Source organism: Muntiacus reevesi, chromosome X (genome assembly GCF_963930625.1).
Source record: "Muntiacus reevesi chromosome X, mMunRee1.1, whole genome shotgun sequence".
Lineage (NCBI taxonomy): Eukaryota > Metazoa > Chordata > Mammalia > Artiodactyla > Cervidae > Muntiacus > Muntiacus reevesi.
In genome coordinates this window covers 68041138-68058734 of record NC_089271.1, presented here as the reverse complement: position 1 = coordinate 68058734, position 17597 = coordinate 68041138, and the positions used below count along the sequence as shown (strand labels likewise).

The 17597-nt window shown below is 39.5% G+C and overlaps 1 protein-coding gene across 2 annotated transcripts in view; it reads left to right on the top strand.

The window, feature by feature from the left end:
- The window catches only part of ZDHHC15 (zinc finger DHHC-type palmitoyltransferase 15), a 109155-nt gene that overhangs the window by 66266 nt on the left and 25292 nt on the right, over positions 1-17597 (top strand). The window contains exon 11 of one of the 2 annotated variants that reach the window (XM_065916301.1): positions 14669-14747. The exons of the other annotated variant lie outside the window; for it this stretch is intronic. Coding sequence (XP_065772373.1) covers positions 14669-14715 — 47 coding nt within the window. The 3' untranslated portion in view covers positions 14716-14747. The remainder of the gene's footprint in view (positions 1-14668; positions 14748-17597) is intronic. 2 annotated transcript variants of the gene reach the window in all.

Genomic DNA, 17597 nt, shown 5'->3' with positions numbered 1-17597 from the left:
ATTGGACCATCATATTTATGTTTTCATTTGTCTCTAGATATTTTTTGATGTCCTCTTTGATTTCTTCAGTGATCAATTGATTGTTTAGTAACATATTGTTTAGCCTCCACATGTTTGTGTTTTTTACATTTTTTTTTCTTGTAGTTTATTTCTAATCTCAGAGTGTTATGCTCAGAAAAGATATTTGATGTGATTTCAGTTTTATCAAATTTACCACTGCTTGCTTTGTGCTCCAACACATGATCTATCCTGGAGAATATTCCATGTGCACTTGAGAAGAATGTGTATTCTGCTGCTTTGAATGAATTTGATATTTAAAGAACATTTCATTCAAAGCAGCAGAATGAAACCATCCAGTTTAACATGTCATTTAAGGCACATTAAATGACCTCTGTTTCCTTATTGATTTTCTGTCTGGATGATCTGTCTATTGATGTAAGTGGGGTATTAAAGTCCCCCACTATTATTGTGTTACTGTAGATTTCTCCTTTTATGGCTGTTAGCATTTGCCTTATATATTGAGGTGTTCCTGTGTGGAGTACATATATATTTACAATTGCTATACCTTCTTCATGGATTGAACCCTTGATCATTATGTAGTGTCCTTCTTTGTCTCACATAACAGTGTATTTTAAAGTCTATTTTGTCTGATATGAGTATTACTACTCCAGCTTTCTTCTGATTTTCATTTGCATGGAGTACCTTTTTCTATCCCCTTACTTTCAGTCTGTATGTGTCCCTGGATCTGAAGTGGGTCTCTTGTAGATACAGCATATATGTGGGTCTTGCTTTTGTATCCATTTAGTCAGTCTATGTCTTTTGGTTGAAGCATTTAATTCATTTACACTTAAGGTAATGATCTATATTTTCATTCTTATTGCCATTTTCTTAATTGTTTTGGATTTGTCTTGTATGTCTTTTTCTTCCTGTCCTCTTTTGTTCCCTTCTCTTGTGATTTGATGACTATCCATCAACTATTTCATTAACTATCCATGAGTATCCATCAGCCTGGTTTGAAAATTCAATAGGTCAGGATTAAGACTTAGGGTACACAATAATTATGTACAGCTGATTCCAGTTATTCTTTTTTTTTTTTTTGGTTTTTTTTTGTATTTTTTTTTAATTTTGTTTATTTTTTTTAATTTTTCAGTGGGTTTTGTCATACATTGATATGAATCAGCCATAGAGTTACACGTATTCCCCATCCCGGTCCCCCATCCCATATCAATGTATTGGCTGTGACAAGAATGACATTTTAAAAGAATCCATCAGAAAAGAACCAAGCTTTCCTTAACTCACCAAAATTGCTTTCTAAGTCCAGCTAAAGAGAGTGAAAATCATCTCTTTAATTTTTATAATTTAATATTCTAGGTGGGATATTTTTATCAAGTAAAACTCTTTATATGAAAAACAAAATTTGCTTGAATTTGCTAGTACAACTTTCCAGTGTTAATGATAACCAGAGCTCAGAAGTATTGTATTCCTTGTCAAACACTGGACACAGGAAAATATTGACTTCATACTCTAGCATATTATATATAGCCTTATTTTCAACTCTTTTGAGTAAACATTTTTGTATGAGATCATTAGTTACTGCTCAAGGTATAAGAAGTTTCTGATTTATTTTCAGTCTGGTAGTTTCTGATGCTGTGATAAATAACACATTTGTGAAAAGAGCAGAATAAATAAGCTAGTATTATTTGAGAGCATATTAAGTGTGAGACACTGAACTCTTAAGGGTGATAATGCATTTTTGTCTCTGAACTCAATTGTCTTGAATTTATTTGGGGGAGATGAGATACATACAATGGAGAAGCTGTCCGAGTCACAAAAACAAGACCTGTTTTTGTCACAGTCAGCAAAAACAAGACCTGGGGCTGACTGTGGCTCAGATTATCAACTTCTCATAGCAAAATTCAGGATTAAACTAAAGAAAACCAGGAAGAACACTAGGCCAGCCAGGTATGACCTAAATCAAATCCCATATGAATTTGCAGTAGAGGTAACAAATAGATTCAAGGGACTATATCTAGTTAACAGTGTGCCTGAAGAACTATGGACAGAGATCCATACTATTGTACAGAAGGCAGCAAACAAAATCATCCCAAAGGGAAAGGAAAGCAAGAAAGTAAAATGGTTATCTGAAGAGGCTTTACAAATAGCTGAATGAAGAGAAGTGAAAAGCAAGGGAGAGAGGGAAGATACATCCAGTTAAATGCAGAGTTGCAAAGAATAGCTGGAAGAGATGAGAAGATCTTCTTCAATGAACAGGATAAAAGGATAATAGGTTTAAAGGATAAAAATAGTAGAGACCTAGTATAGAAGAGATCAAGATGAGATGAAAAGAATACATGAAAGAACTGTATAAAAAACTATCTTAATGAACCAGATTACTACAGTGGTGTGGCTAGTCACACAGAGCCAGACATTGTGGAGTGCAAAGTGAAGAGGGTCTTAAGAAGGCCTGCAGTTAATAAAGCTACTGGATGCAATGAAGTTCCAGCAGAACTATTCAAATCCCTTAAGGAGGATGCCATCACGATTTGCATTCATTGTGTCAGCAAATCTAGAAGACCCATCAGTGGCTACAGGACTGGAAAGGGTCAATCCTTATCCCAATTCCCAAGAAGGGTAGTACCAAAGAATATGCCAACCATTGGACAACCATACTCATCTCCCATGCTACTGAGATCATGCTTCAAATCTTGCATGCTAAGTAAGCTTCAGCATTATGCAAGCTAAGAACTTCCAGATGTCCAAGCTGGGTTTAGAAAAGGAAGAAGACCTAGAGATCAACTTGCCAACATTCACTGGATTATAGAGAAAGCAAGGGAATTTCAGAAAAAAAAACATCTATCTCTGTTTCATCAACTATGCTAAAGTCTTTGACTATGTGGATCATGACAAACTGTGGAAAGCTCTTAGGGAGATGAAAATACCGAACCATCTTACCTGTCTCCTGAGAAACCTGTATGTGGGTCAAGGAGCAACAGTTAGAACCCTGTATTGAACAACTGACTGGTTCAAGATTGAGAAAGGAGTATGACAGGGCTGTCTGCTGTCACCCTGTTTGTTTAACCTATACACTGAGCACATCATGAGAAATGCTGGGCTGGATGAGTTACAAGCTGGAATCAAGATAGGCAGGAGAAACATCAACAACCTCAGATATGCGGATGATACCACTCTAATGGGAGAAAGTGAAGAGGAACTAAAAGAGCCTCTTTATGAGGGTGAAGGAGGAGAGCGAAAGAGTTGACTTAAGACTAAATATTTTTAAAAAATCATGACATCCAGCCCCATTACTACATGGCAAATAGAAGGGGAAAAGGTGGAAGCAGTGACAGATTTCCTCTCCTTGGGCTCCAAAATCACTGTGGATGGTGGCTACAGCCCTGAAATCAGATGATTGCTTCTTGGCAGGAAAGCAATGGCAAACCTAGACAATGTGTTGAAAAGCAGAAACATCACACTGCCGACAAAGGTCCATATAGTCAAAGCTATGGTGTTCCCAGTGGTCACATACAGTTATGAGAGCTGGACCATAAAGAAGGCAGAACACCAAAGAATTGATGCCTTCAAACTGTGGTGCTGGAGAAGATTCCCGAAAGTCCCTAGGACAGGAAAAACAAACCAGTCAATCTTAAGGAAGATCAACCCTGAATATTCACTGGAAGGAAGTATGCTGAAGTGTGAGAACTTCTTTGATATAACTGTTCTCCAGTTTGTGGATCATCTGCTCCGTGGCTCTGGTGGGGCTAATGGTGACCTCCTCCAAGAGGATTTATGCCACACGCAGTGCCTCCCAGGTCTGGTGTGGCCAGAGCCCGTGCCCTGCAGAAGGCCACTGCTGACCCATGCCTCCACAGGAGACACTCAAATATTCAAAGGCAGGCCCAGCTCAGTTTCTTGTGGGGTCTCTGAGTCATGGTGTGCACAAGGTTTTGTTTGAGCCCGCCGAGCGTCTCTGGCAGGTATGGGGCTTGATTCTAAATGTGATTTTGCCCCTCCTAGCATCTTGTTGGAGCTTCTCCTTTGCTCTTGGATGTGGAGTATCTCTTTTTTGTGGGGTCCAACATTCTCCTGTTGATGGTTGTTCAGCAGCGAGTTGCAGTTTTGGAGTTCTCACAGGAGAAGATAAGCGCACATCTTTCTACTCTGCCATCTTTTTGAGCCATGCCAGGTAGAACCACCCAAGACAGACAGGTCATTGTGGAGAGTTCTAACTTAACGTGGTCCACTGGAGAAGGGAATGGCAAACCACTTCAGTATTCTTGCCTTGAGAACACCATGAACAGTATAAAAATACAAAATGATATGACACTGAAAAAAGAACTCTCGAGATTGGTAGGTTCCCAATAAGTTACTGGAAAACCATGAAGAAATAGCTCCAAAAAGAATGAAGAGGCTGAGCCAAAGCAAAAAACAGCGTCCAGATGTCGAGGGGACTGCTGATGGAAGTAAATTCCGGTGCTGTATAGAATAATATTTCATAGGAACCTGAAATGTTAGGTCCATGAATCAAGGTAAATTGGAAGTGGTCAAACAGGAGATGGCAAGAGTGAATATTGACATTTTAAAATCAGTGAACTGAAATGGAACAGAATGGGTGAATGTTTTTATAAATATATTTATTTTTTAATTGAAGGATAATTGCTTTACACAATTTTGTTATTTTCTGTCAAACATCAACATATATCAGCCATAGGTATACATATGTCCCTTCCCTCCTGAACCTCTCTCCCATCTCCCTCGCCATCCAACCCTTCTAGGTTGATACAGAGCCCCTGTTTAATACCCTGAGTTCAGTCGCTCAGTTGTGTCTAACTCTTTGTGACCCCATCGACTGCAGCATGCTAAGTTTACCTGTCCATCACCAACTCCCGGAGTTTACTCAAATTCATGTCAATCGAGTCGGTGATGCCATCCAACCATCTCATCCTCTGTTGTCCCCTTCTCCTCCCACCTTCAATCTTTCCCAGCATTAGGGTCTTTTCTAAATGAGTCACTTCTTTGCATTAGGTGGCCAAAGTATTGCAGTTTAGCTTCAGCATCAGTCCTTCCAATGAATATTCAGGACTTATTTCCTTTAGAATGGGCTGGTTGGATCTCCTTGCAGTCCTAGGGACTCCCAAGTGTCCTCCAACACCGCAGTTCAAAAGCAGCAATTCTTTGACACTCAGCTTTCTTTATAGTCAAACTCTCACATCCATACATGACCACTGGAAAAACCACAGCCTTGACTAGATGGACCTTTGTTGGCAAAGTAATGTCTCTGCTTTTTAATATGCTATCTAGGTTGATCATAACTTTCCTTCCAATGAGTAAGTGTCTTTTAATTTCATGGCTGCAGTCACCATCTGCAGTGATTTTGGAGCCTCCCCAAATGTAAAGTCTACCACTCTTTCCACTGTTTCCCCATCTATCTGCCATGAAGTGATGGGACCGGATGCCATGATCTTAGGTTTTGGAGTGTTGAGCTTTAAGCCAACTTTTCAACTCTCCTCTTTCACCTTCATCAAGAGGCTCTTCAGTTCCTCTTCACTTTCTGCCATAAAGGGTGGTGTCATCTGTATATCTGAGGTTATTGATATTTCTCCCAGAAATCTTGATTCCAGCTTGTACTTCCTCCAGTCCAGCATTTCTCATGATGTACTCTGCATAGAAGTTAAATAAGCAGGGTGGCAATATACAGCTTTGATGTACTCCCTTCCCAATTTGGAACCAGTCTATTGTTCCATGTCCAGTTCTAACTGTTGTTTCCTGACCTGCATAAAAGTTTCTCAAGAGGCAGGTCAGGTGATCTGGTATGCCCAATCTTTCAGAATGTTCCACAGTTTCTTGTGATCCACAAAGTCAAAGACTTTGGCATAGTCAATAAAGCAGAAATAGATGTTTTTCTGGAACTCTCTTGCTTTTTCGATGATCCATCAGATGTTGGCAATTTGATCTCTGGTTCCTACGCCTTTTCTAACACCAGCTTGAACATCTGGAAGTTCTTGGTTCACGTATTGCTGAAGCCTGGCATATTGAGTGCAGCACTTTCACAGCGTCAACTTTCAGGGTTTGAAATAGCTCAACTGGAATTCCATTCACCTTCACTAGCAATTTTGGAAAACTCAGCAGTGGCCAAAGGACTGGAAAAGGTCCTTTTTCATTCCAATCCCAAAGAAAGGCAATCCCAAAGAATGTTCAAACTACCGTGCAATAGCACTCATCTCACACGCTAGTAAAGTAATGCTTAAAATTCTCCAAGCCAGGCTTCAGCAATACATGAACCGAGAAATTCCAGATGTTCAAACTGGTTTTAGAAAAGGCAGAGGAACCAGAGATCAAATTGTCAATATCCGCTGGATCATCAAAAAAGCAAGAGACTTCCAGAAAAACATCTATTTCTGCCTTACTGACTATGACAAAGCCTTCAACTGTATGGATCACAATAAACTGTGGAAAATTCTGAGGGAGATGGGAATACCAGACCACCTGACCTGACTCTTGAGAAACCTGTATGCAGGTCAGGAAGCAACAGTTAGAACTGGACATGGAACAACAGACTGGTTCCAAATAGCAAAAGGAGTACGTCAAGGCTGTATATTGTCACCCTGCTTATTTAACTTCTATGCAGAGTACATCACGAGAAACGCTGGGCTGGAAGAAGCACAAGCTGGAATTAAGATTCCTGGGAGAAATATCAATAACCTCAGATATGCAGATGACACCACCTTTACGGCAGAAAGTGAAGAGGAGCTAAAAAGCTTCTTGATGAAAGTCAAAGAGGAGAGTGAAAAAGTTGGCTTAAAGCTCAACATGCAGAAAACTAAGATCATGGCATCTGGTCCCATCACCTCATGGGAAATAGATGGGGAGACAGTGGAAACAGTGTCACACTTTATTTTTGTGGGCTCCAAAAATCACTGCAGATGGTGATTGCAGCCATGAAATTAAAAGACACTCCTTGGAAGGAAAGTTATGACCAACCTAGATAGCATATTAAAAATCAGAGACATTACTTTGCCAACAAAGGTCCGTCTGGTCAAGGCTATGGTTTTTCCAGTGGTCATGTATGGATGTGAGAGTTGGACTGTGAAGAAAGCTGAGTGCTGAAAAATTGATGGTTTTGAACTGTGGTGTTGAAGAAGACTCTTGAGAGTCCCTTGGACTACAAGGAGATCCAACCAGTCCATCCTGTCGGAGATAAATCCTGGGTGTTCTTTGGAAGGACTGATGCTGAATCTGAAACTCCAATCCTTTGGCCACCTGATGATGCGAAGAGCTGACTCATTGGAAAAGACCCTGATGCTGGGAAGGATTGGGGGCAGGAGGAGGAGGGGACGGCAGAGGATGAGATGGCTGGATGACGTCACCGACTCAATGGGCATGAATTTGAGTAAACTCCGGGAATTTGTGATGGACAAGGAGACCTGGCGTGCTGCAATTCATGGGGTCGCAAAGAGTCAGACACGACTGAGTGACTGAGCTGAACTGAACTGAAGGTGGAACTTGGAGAAGGGAATGGCAACCTACTCCAGTATTCTTGCCTGGAAAATCCCATGGACGGAGGAGCCTGGTAGGCTGCCGTTCATGGGGTTGCTAAGAGTCAGACATGACTGAGCGACTTCACTTTCACTTTTCACTTTCATGCATTGGAGAAGGAAATGGCAACCCACTCCAGTGTTATTGCCTGGAGAATTCCAGGGATGGGGGAGCCTTGTGGGCTGCCATCTATGGGGTCGTACAGAGTCGGACACGACTGAAGCATCTTAACAGCAGTAGCAGCAAGGTGGCACTAGTGGTAAAGAACACACCTACCAATGCAGGGGACATAAGAGACATGGGTTTGATCCCTAGCTTGGGAAGATTCCCTGGAGGAGGGCATGGAAACCCACTCCAGTATTCTTGCCTGGGGAATTCCATGGACAGAGGAGCCTGGTGGTCTACACTCCATAGAGTCACACAGAGTCGGACATGACTGAAGCAACTAAACACTCACACAAATGCAACATTCAAATGAATTCAGGTGGACAAGGAAATGAATGAAAAAGAGATATTCAGAGGGTAAATAATAAAACCTTTGAGGACACTCATAATTCAGGGAAGAACCTTACAAAAATACAGTGAATGAGAGTATTGCCCTATTTTACAGATGAAAAAGTTGAAGCTAGGAGGTAAAGTCACTTATGTAAGGCAATTAAGCAGTCATAACTCAACCTATGTTCTTGGAGACGCCACATTATGTTCATTTCTCTACTCTGCCCAATCTCTCAAAACCAATGGGTATGAAAAAGTATACATATACTCTTGTGGTCACTTCCCATAGTAACAAAGGTTTATGTGGGAACATAGGTTTTTTTTTTTTTTTTAAGTAGAGTCAGTGCTTTATTATCCATCCACAGCACCCAGGGGCCTCCTCCCCTCACACAGGTCCAGCCAAGCCCAGGAGTCACAGACCAGCCCAGAGCATAGTTCTCTGTCTACACTGCAGGTGCCGGCTGCCTCAACTGACTTTTCCGTGACTCGGAGCTTCTGCCCACCTTAGCTTGGATAAGCAAGGCCTAGGGTAATGCCACCAGGATGGACCCCCCCCCCCAACCTCAGTCTTCTCCCCATTTCTCCCATCCAGTAGCCACAGCCAGGTTAGGACATAAGTTGAAAGGTCCCCTTGATTGTTAAGCCTCTGGTCACCACGGTCACTCCTCGCCAGGGATATAGCCACCTCCTGTGGGGCCAGGAACATAGGGTTTTAAAGGAAGGGAGGTGATCTAGGATAAGGCAGGAAGAGAAACAGCTGGGCCAGCATACACTAAGACAAAAATGACATCATTCTCGGTTCAAGTAAACATTTGTTGAATAACGGTAAAATCACTACAGCATAGGCAGCAAGAGCAGGTAGGGGTAGTAAAAGCAGTATATGTGTAGATGGGAGAAGAAGAAAGTAAATTCTTTTCCTAAATTCTGCATTTGTCTTCTATTATGCAGAGCCTGATTTTTTGAAGTATCTGCATTCTTTCAAGTTAGTCCTCACCTGGCAATGACCCTTTGCAGCCTTAAGTTAATCTCCTATGGGAATGAAACTATGGAGGAAGATATTTGAGTTTCCTATCTCAAGTTTCAATGTCTGCAAGCCTGATTTTAATTCAAATGATTGTAGGAAGGAATTGCTCTGGCCAAATCAAGTGTGGATTGAAATGGTAAATAGTAAAAGAAACCCATCTAGCAGAATACTAAAAGCCAGTGTCTGAAAAGGTACATTGCCAATTGGTACCTAAAAAGTTCTGAAACAGTCAACCCTCAGAAAGAAACATCAAGGCAAATAGTGCATTGAAGTTCCAGGATTGCCTTTTACATTGATCAATTGCTTTCTTGATAGAAATGTATAGGTAAGATGAGATGTATGCTCAAGCACTTGCTGCCTCTTTTTCTCTTTGGAGCTGTTTGACAAACATGAGTAATTCTCTGTATATCCTTCACTGAAGAGCTGGGTCAATACAACTGCTTTCTGTTCAGACTTACAGGCAAGAATACCCTAGGTCTGGGATTCCAAATAAGACAGAATGCTGTACCCACCATAGAGACATGATTCCAAAGACAGACATTAGCAGAGCCACTTTTTACTGTTCCACTCTCCCTGGAAGAAAGCAGATTTGTCTTTGGAATCTGCCTGGTTAATTTAGTGGAATGAGAAGTTGCCATCCTACTGTGCAGGGGCAACCCACTCTGGCTGTCCTCTATTTTCTGGGACCCAGACCTCACACTTATGAGAGCACTATGAAGGCACATTAAGTTCATAAAAGAGAGCTGTAAGGGAATGTAAGGGACAACCACTGTCAACTTTTTTTTAATCTCAAAGTGCCAAGTACATTATTATGTAGGGAATGTAAAGAAAGTGATTATCTGTACATTAAGCAAGCTGATTCAGAGTATACTTTGCTCCTTAAATGATCAAACAGATGTTGGCAATTTGATCTCTGGTTATTCTACCTTTTCTAAACCCAGCTTGAACATCTGGAAGTTCTCAGTACACATACTATTTAAACCTGGCTTGGAGAATTTTGAGCATTACTTTGCTAAAGTGTGAGATGAGTGTAATTGTGCAGTAGTTGGAACATTCTTTAACATTGCATTTCTTTGGGATTGGAGTGAAAACTGATCTTTTCCAGTCCTGTGGTCACTGCAGAGTTTTCCAAATTTGCTGGCATATTGAGTGCAGCACTATAGCACCATCATCTTTTAGGATTTGAAATAGCTCAACTGGAATTCCATCACCTCCACTAGCTTTGTTCTTAGTGATGCTTCCTAAGGCCCACTACTTCGCATTCCAGGATATCTGGCTCTTGGTGAGTGATCACACCATCATAGTTATCTGGGTCACGAAGATCTTTTTTATACAGTTCTTCTGTGTATTTTTCCCACTTCTTCTTAATATCTTCTGCTTCTGCTAGGTCCATACCATCTCTGTCCTTTATCGAGCCCACCTTTACATGAAATGTTCCCTTGGTATCTCTAATTTTCTAGAAGAGATCTCTAGTCTTTCCCATTGTATTGTTTTTCTCTATTTCTTTGCATTGATCACTTAGGAAGGCTTTCTTATCTCTCCTTGCTATTCTTTAGAATTCTGCATTCAAATGGGTATATCTTTCCTTTTCTGCTTTGCCTTTCACTTCTCTTCTTTTCTCAGCTATTTGTAAGACCTTCTCAGACAACCATTTTGCCTTTTATTGTTTCTTTTTCTTAGGATGGTCTTGATCACTGCCTCCTGTACAATGTCATGAATCTCTGTCCAAAGTTCTTCAGGCTTTCTGTCTATCAGATCAAATCCCTTGAATCTATTTATCACTTCCACTGTATAATCATAAGGGACTTTATTTAGGTCATAACTGAATGGTCTAGTGGTTTTCCCTACTTTCTTCAATTTAAGTCTGAATTTTGCAATAAGGACTTCATGATCTGAGCCACAGTCCGCTCCCAGTCTTGTTTTTGCTGACTGTATAGAACTTTTCCATCTTTGCCTGCAAAGAATGAAATCAATATGATTTTGCTATTGACCATCTGATGATGGCCATGTGTAGAGTCTTCTCTTGTGTTGTTGGAAGAGGGTGTTTGCTATGACCAGTGCATTCTCTTGGCAAAACTCTGTTAAATTTTGCTCTGCTTCATTTTGTACTCCAAGGCCAAACTTGCCTGTTACTCTAAGTATCTCTTTACTCCATATTTTTTTGCATTCCAGTCCCCTTTGATGAAAAGGACATCTTCTTTGGTGTCAATTCTAGAAGGTGTTGTAGGTCTTCATAGAACTGTTCAACTTCAGCTTTTTCAGCATTAGTGGTTGGGGCATAGACTTGGATTACCATGATGTTGAATGGTTTGCCTTGGAAATAAACACAAATCATTCAGTCATTTTTGAGACTGCATCCAAGTATTGCATTTCAGACTCTTTTGTTGACTATGAGGTTTACTCCATTCCTTCTAAGGGATTCTTGCCCACAGTAGTAGGTATAATGGTCATCTGAATTAAACTCACTCATTCCAGTACATTTTAGTTCATTGATTCCTAAAATTTCGATGTTCACTCTTGCCATCTGCCATTTGACCACTTCCAATTTACCTTGATTTATAGACCTAACATTTCAGGTTCCTATGCAATATTGCTCTTTACAGCATCAAACTTTACTTCCATCACCAGTCACATCCACAACTGGGCATTGTTTTCACTTTGGCTCTGTCTCTTCATTATTTCTGGAGTTATTTCTCTACTCTTCTCCAGTAGCATATTGGGCATCTACTGACCTGGGGAGTTCATCTTTCAGTGTCATATCTTTTTGCCTTTTCATACTGTTCATGGGGTTCTCAAGGCAAGAATACTGAAGTGGCTTGCCATTCTCTTCTCCAGTGGACCACATTTTGTCAGAACTCTCCACTACAACCCATCCATCTTGAGTAGCCCTACACGGCATGGCTCATAGTTTCTTTGAGTTAGACAAGGCTGTGGTCCATGTGATCAGTTTGATTAGTTTTCTGTGATTGTGATTTTCATCTTGTCTTCTGTCTGATAAGGATGAGTCTTATGGAAGCTTCCTGTTGAGAGAGACTGACAGTGGGGGAAACGGGTTTATTCATGGGTGGATCCATTCTCAGTAAATCTTTAATCAAATTTTCTGTTGAAGAGTGGGACTGTCTTCCCTCCCTGTTGTTTGACCTGAGACAAAACTATTAGGGGTAATGAAGATAATGGCAACCTCCTTTAAAAGGTCTTGTTCATGCACTGTTTTATTCAGTGCCCCTGACCCTGCATCAGGCCACTGTCAACCCACATGTCTACCGGAGACTACTGGACACACACAGGCAAGTCTGGGCCAGTCTCTTATGGGATCATTGCTCCTTTCTCCTGGGTCCTGGTATGCACAAGGTTTTGTTTGTGTCCTCCAAGAATCTGTTTCCCCAGTCCTGTGTAAGTTCTGTAATCAAATCCCACTGGCCTACAAAGTCAAATTCCTGGGGGTTCTCAGTCCCTTTGCCAGATCCCCAGGTTGGGAAATCTGTTGTGGATCTTAGAATTTTCTTAACAATATGAGAATTTCTTTGGTATAATTGTTCTGCAGTTTGTGGGTTATCTGCTCAGTGTCTCTATGGCGGGGTTAATGGAGACCTCCTCCAAGAGGGCTTACGCCACATGCTGTGTGACCCAGGTCTATTGCACCCAGAGCCCGTGCCGCTGCAGCAGGTTACTGCTGACCCATGCCTCCACAGGAGACAGTCAAACACTCAAAAGCAGGTCTGGGTCAGTCTCTGTGGGGTCTCTGGGTCCTGGTGCACACAAGGTTTTGTTTGAGCCCTCTGAGCATCTCTGGCAGGTATTGAGTTTGATTCTAAACACGATTTCACCCCTCCTACAGTCTTGCTTGGGTTTCTTCTTTGCCCTTGGACATGGGGTATCATTTTTTGGTGAGATCCAACATTCTCCTGTCAATGGTTGTTCAGCAGCAAGTTGAAACTTTGGAATTCTCACAGGAGAAGATGAGTGCATGTCCTTCTACTCCACCATCTTGCTCCACAAGTTGGCTCCAGAGATCAAATTGCCAACATCATTTGGATCATAGAAAAAGTAAGAGAGTTCCAGAAAAACGTCTACGCCTGCTTTATTGACTATGCCAAAGACTTTGTGTGTATCACAATGAACTGTGTACAATTCTTAAAGAGATGGTGATAGCAGACCACCTTACCTGCCTCCTGAGACATCTGTATGCAAGTCAATAAGCAACAGTTAGAACTGGACATGGAACAACAGACTGGTTCCAAATTGGGAAAGGAGTACATCAGGGCTGTATATCGTCACCCTGCTTATTTAACTTATATGCAGAGTGCATCATGCGAAATGCTGGGCTGGATGAAGCACAAGTTAGAATCAAGATTGCCAGGAGAAATATCAATAACCTCTGATATGCAGATGATACCACCCATATGACAGAGAGCAAAGAGGAACTAAAGAGATCTTGATGAAAATGAAAGAGGAGAGTGAAAAAGTTGACTTAAAACTCAACATTCAGAAAACTAAGATCATGGCATCTGGTCCCATCACTTTTTTCTTGGGTTCCAAAATCACAGCAGATGGTGACTACAGCCATGAAATTTAAAGATGCTTGCTCCTATGAAGTAAAGCTATGACCAACCTAAATAGCATATTAAAAAGCAGAGACATTACTTTGCTGACAAAGGTCTGTTTATCAAAGCTATAGTTTTTTCAGTAGTCACGTATAGATGTGAGAGTTGGACTATAAAGAAAGCTGAGTGCTTAAGAATCGCTGCTTTTGAACTGTAGTGTTGGAGGAGACTCTTGAGAGTCCCTTGGACTGCAAGGAAATCCAACCAGTCAATCCTAAAGGAAATCAGTCCTGAATATTCATTGAAAGTACTGATGCTGAAGCGAAACTCCAATACTTTGGCCACCTGACGCAAAGAACTGACTCATTGGAAAAGACCCTGATGCTGGGGAAGATTGAGGGCAGGAGGAGAAGGGGACGACAGAGGATGAAATGGTTGGATGGCATCACCAACTCGATAGACATGAGCTTGAGCAAGCTCCGGGAGTTGGTGATGGACAGGGAGGCCTGGCGTCCATGGGGTGGCAAAGAGTTGGACACAACTGAGTGACTGAACTGAACTTGCTCCTCAATAGGCTGGGGATTGGAAACAAGACATTTCTACTGTAAACGATGTTGCTTTTTGATTCCAAAGCCTCTTATTTTCTAGATATATCATTTCTTTTTAAAAACACACCAACACCTAAAGTGCTGTAACAGCTATCTCAATTTATGTCCAGTGGAATAACAGAACAGAGTAATTTTGTTAGTAGCAAGACTGAAATATTCCCTTAAAGCCAAATTATGTTTAGCTGTCATCACAGCTAGTTAAGTCAAATACTAGCCATTATTATAGATCAGATAATGCTGACAAATAAAATAATCTTAGTGCATAGTACAGCAGGCTGACTACTCTTTAAATGTGGATGCTTGGACTGGTTGCAAGTGCTTCAGTAGATAGCACATCATTCTTTAGATATTTGCAGATGTCTGCTGCCTCCAGGGATTGCCTGAGAAGGAAGTATGCCAATGAATGAATACCCAGCCATACAAGAGAAAGGACATTTGTTTACCTTCACTTTTCAACCTTACAGATTATCCAGAAGGATCATCATCTCTTGCCGTGGAAACAGAAACATAGCAGCTTTTACATCTCCTGCATCTCTCAAACAGGTCAGTGTTCTGAGGGAGGCACACAGAGAAATACCTGGACTGCTAAGAAGCAGTCTGGGGAGCTGAACTAGAAAAAGAGTAAGTTCTTACCAGGTAAACAAGATGTTAAATTCTTCTGTCTTTTATTATGCACATAAGCAGAAGTTCTATACATATTTTCCCTGTGTAGTGTACTGAAAAAGATGCTCTTACTCCCTGCAAACTCACACTATTCACTTTGCCTAAAAGACCCCAAGGTATTCAGAAACAGTCAAACATCTCGTTTGGATTTTTGCCTTCTTGTCCTGCTGCATTTCAGGTCTCTGAAATGAAAAAGATTACAAATAGGTTTTTTTTTTTTTTTTTTTTTTTTTGCCTGACTCCATTATGTCAGTTAACAACCTACTCTTACCCATAAACAAGCAAAAAGCACAATCCCTACACTCCCCTCTCCCAAAATGCTATTAATTTGTTCATCAGTGGTAGGCAGCCTTACACATGGGATTCTCTTTGACCTAATGAAAAGCTAAACAGCCTTCCCTTTGCAACATTCACAGGTAAATAAACTCAGTGTAATTTAGTATCAAAAGAAAATTTTTAGTAAAAAAAATACCGTGGAGCTTGAAAGTGATCTGATAACCCTCTAATTCTATTCCTATGAAAAATCTGGCAATTATTCAGAGGCCGTCAATCTGTTGGCTCTCAGGTCTTCACTTCTTTACCTTAAAGAGCCCTGCTGTGAACCAGTATAGGTGCTATATAAGATTTTCTATGTGCCAGTCACTTTGCTATGTACTTGACATATGTTATCTCATTTAATGCTCACATCAACTCTTTGAGGTGAATGTTATCCCCATTTTAATGAGAAACATGAAGTTCAAAGAAGTTAAACCACCTATCTAGCTACTATGTAAACTAACATTGCAACTGAGGTCTGTCTGACTTCAGATTATGCCCTTTCTACTATAGTACTACATTTAAAAACCTGATTTGCTATATTTACTGTGCAGCTTCACTTATAATCAAAGATTTAAAAGAGGAAAGAATTAAATCTATCTTGTTATCCAAAGTCCTAATGAAATGTTTGACACTTGTATGGTACTAGTACTTAGATTTCAGTTATCCATGGTGTTTATCTCCCTCATTTTCTTATTTTAGCATTTTACTATGGGTATTCTTTGACATAATAATAGATGTTAACAGGAAAAAGTTATTTGGTGAAATAAATTTAGGAAACCATTCATCCATATTAGAGAGTTATCTTTACCATAGGACTTATGCAAATAAGTTTTGTCAATCTCCAAGAGGGGATTGTAGTAGCTCCCTGAAGTTACTTGACTGAACTTATTTTCTTATATGCACATCATGGAACTTTGTCTTTAGTGCAGTACTTGTCAAGACCGATAATATGCTAAGGAATTTTGTGAATCCCCAAAAGTGGAATGAGTTTTTTCAAAATTTATATGACCATGCCCTTTTTTTTTGTAATATCTCGGATAAATATGAAGCCATAAAATACATTTTTGATATGATTCTCTAGGTAAGCAAAATTTCCTTTAAGCAATGCTTTTCCCATTGCACCCTGTTCAAATAAATTAACTGATCAATTTTGTGGGAACAACAGAGTCATGTTCTAATAATAATAGAAAAGTGTTTGGGAACATGAGAAGGCAGAATGGTACAATCATTTCAAAGTTTATCAAGATATTAAGAATTACACATAATCACTACAGTGATGTTTGTGAAAGCTCCAAATGGAAAACAACTTGAATGTCTATCAATAGGAGAATGGTTGAATAAGTTATGTATTTCTAAATTATTAGATATTTTGTATGTTTTTCTTTTGAAAAGTTTTAAAAATTAAAGTATAAAGGTTAAACTGAGTACCTCTCTATTTACAACTTATGATTAACAAATGCTACCATATTTTTTTCATTTTTCTCAAATTTTTATGCATATAAAAGAAATTATTGCCATAATTTTTTACACACAAAAACACTGATTCTCAATGATATTTTCTTTGAAATGAAAAGTCAAATTTGGAGAAACATTTGCAAAATATGTAACACAGAAATTTTTTTGTAACACACACAATTTATCATCCTCAATTTACAAAGATCTTACAAATCAGTAAGAGAAGGAACAACACAACAGTTAGAAATTCTGCAAAGATTGAGAACAATCAACAAAATAAAAGTTAAAAAAACATGAAAATTAGTCAACTTGAGTAGAAAGAAATGCAAATTAAAATAGCCCTAGATATTAATTTTTGTCTACTAAAGAAGACAATTTTTTTAAAGAAGTCAATTTTTATAATGTTGGTAAGAACAGGTGCTGATGATGTAAGTTTAAATTCACAGATAATTTTTTGAGGGCAAAATATATAGCATATGTAAGAACCTTAAATATTTCATATAATTTTATCTGATAACTACATTTTAGAAATGTATTTTAATTTTAATGAAGTCATCAGAGATATGCATGACTATTCATCATCAATTTATTATAATACCAGAAAATTGAAAACAAAATTAAATATCTAACAATAGAGGAATGGTGAAATAAATTACCAAATCATTATGGTGAACTATTATGTACTGTTAAAAGTAATTATTTTGAAGAATAATTCATAAGATTATGTGGAAAAGCTGTATGAGTGCAGTTTAATTCTGAAAAGTTTACTGAGATATAGTTCACATACCATATAATTTGACCATATACAGTGTACAATTCAGTGGTTTTTTGGATATTCATAGTCATATAACCATCACCACAATCAATTTTAGAATATTTTCATTGCCTACAAAAGAAACCCCATACTCATTACCAGTGATTCCCCATGCCTCCACTCCCACCTCTAGGAAACCACTA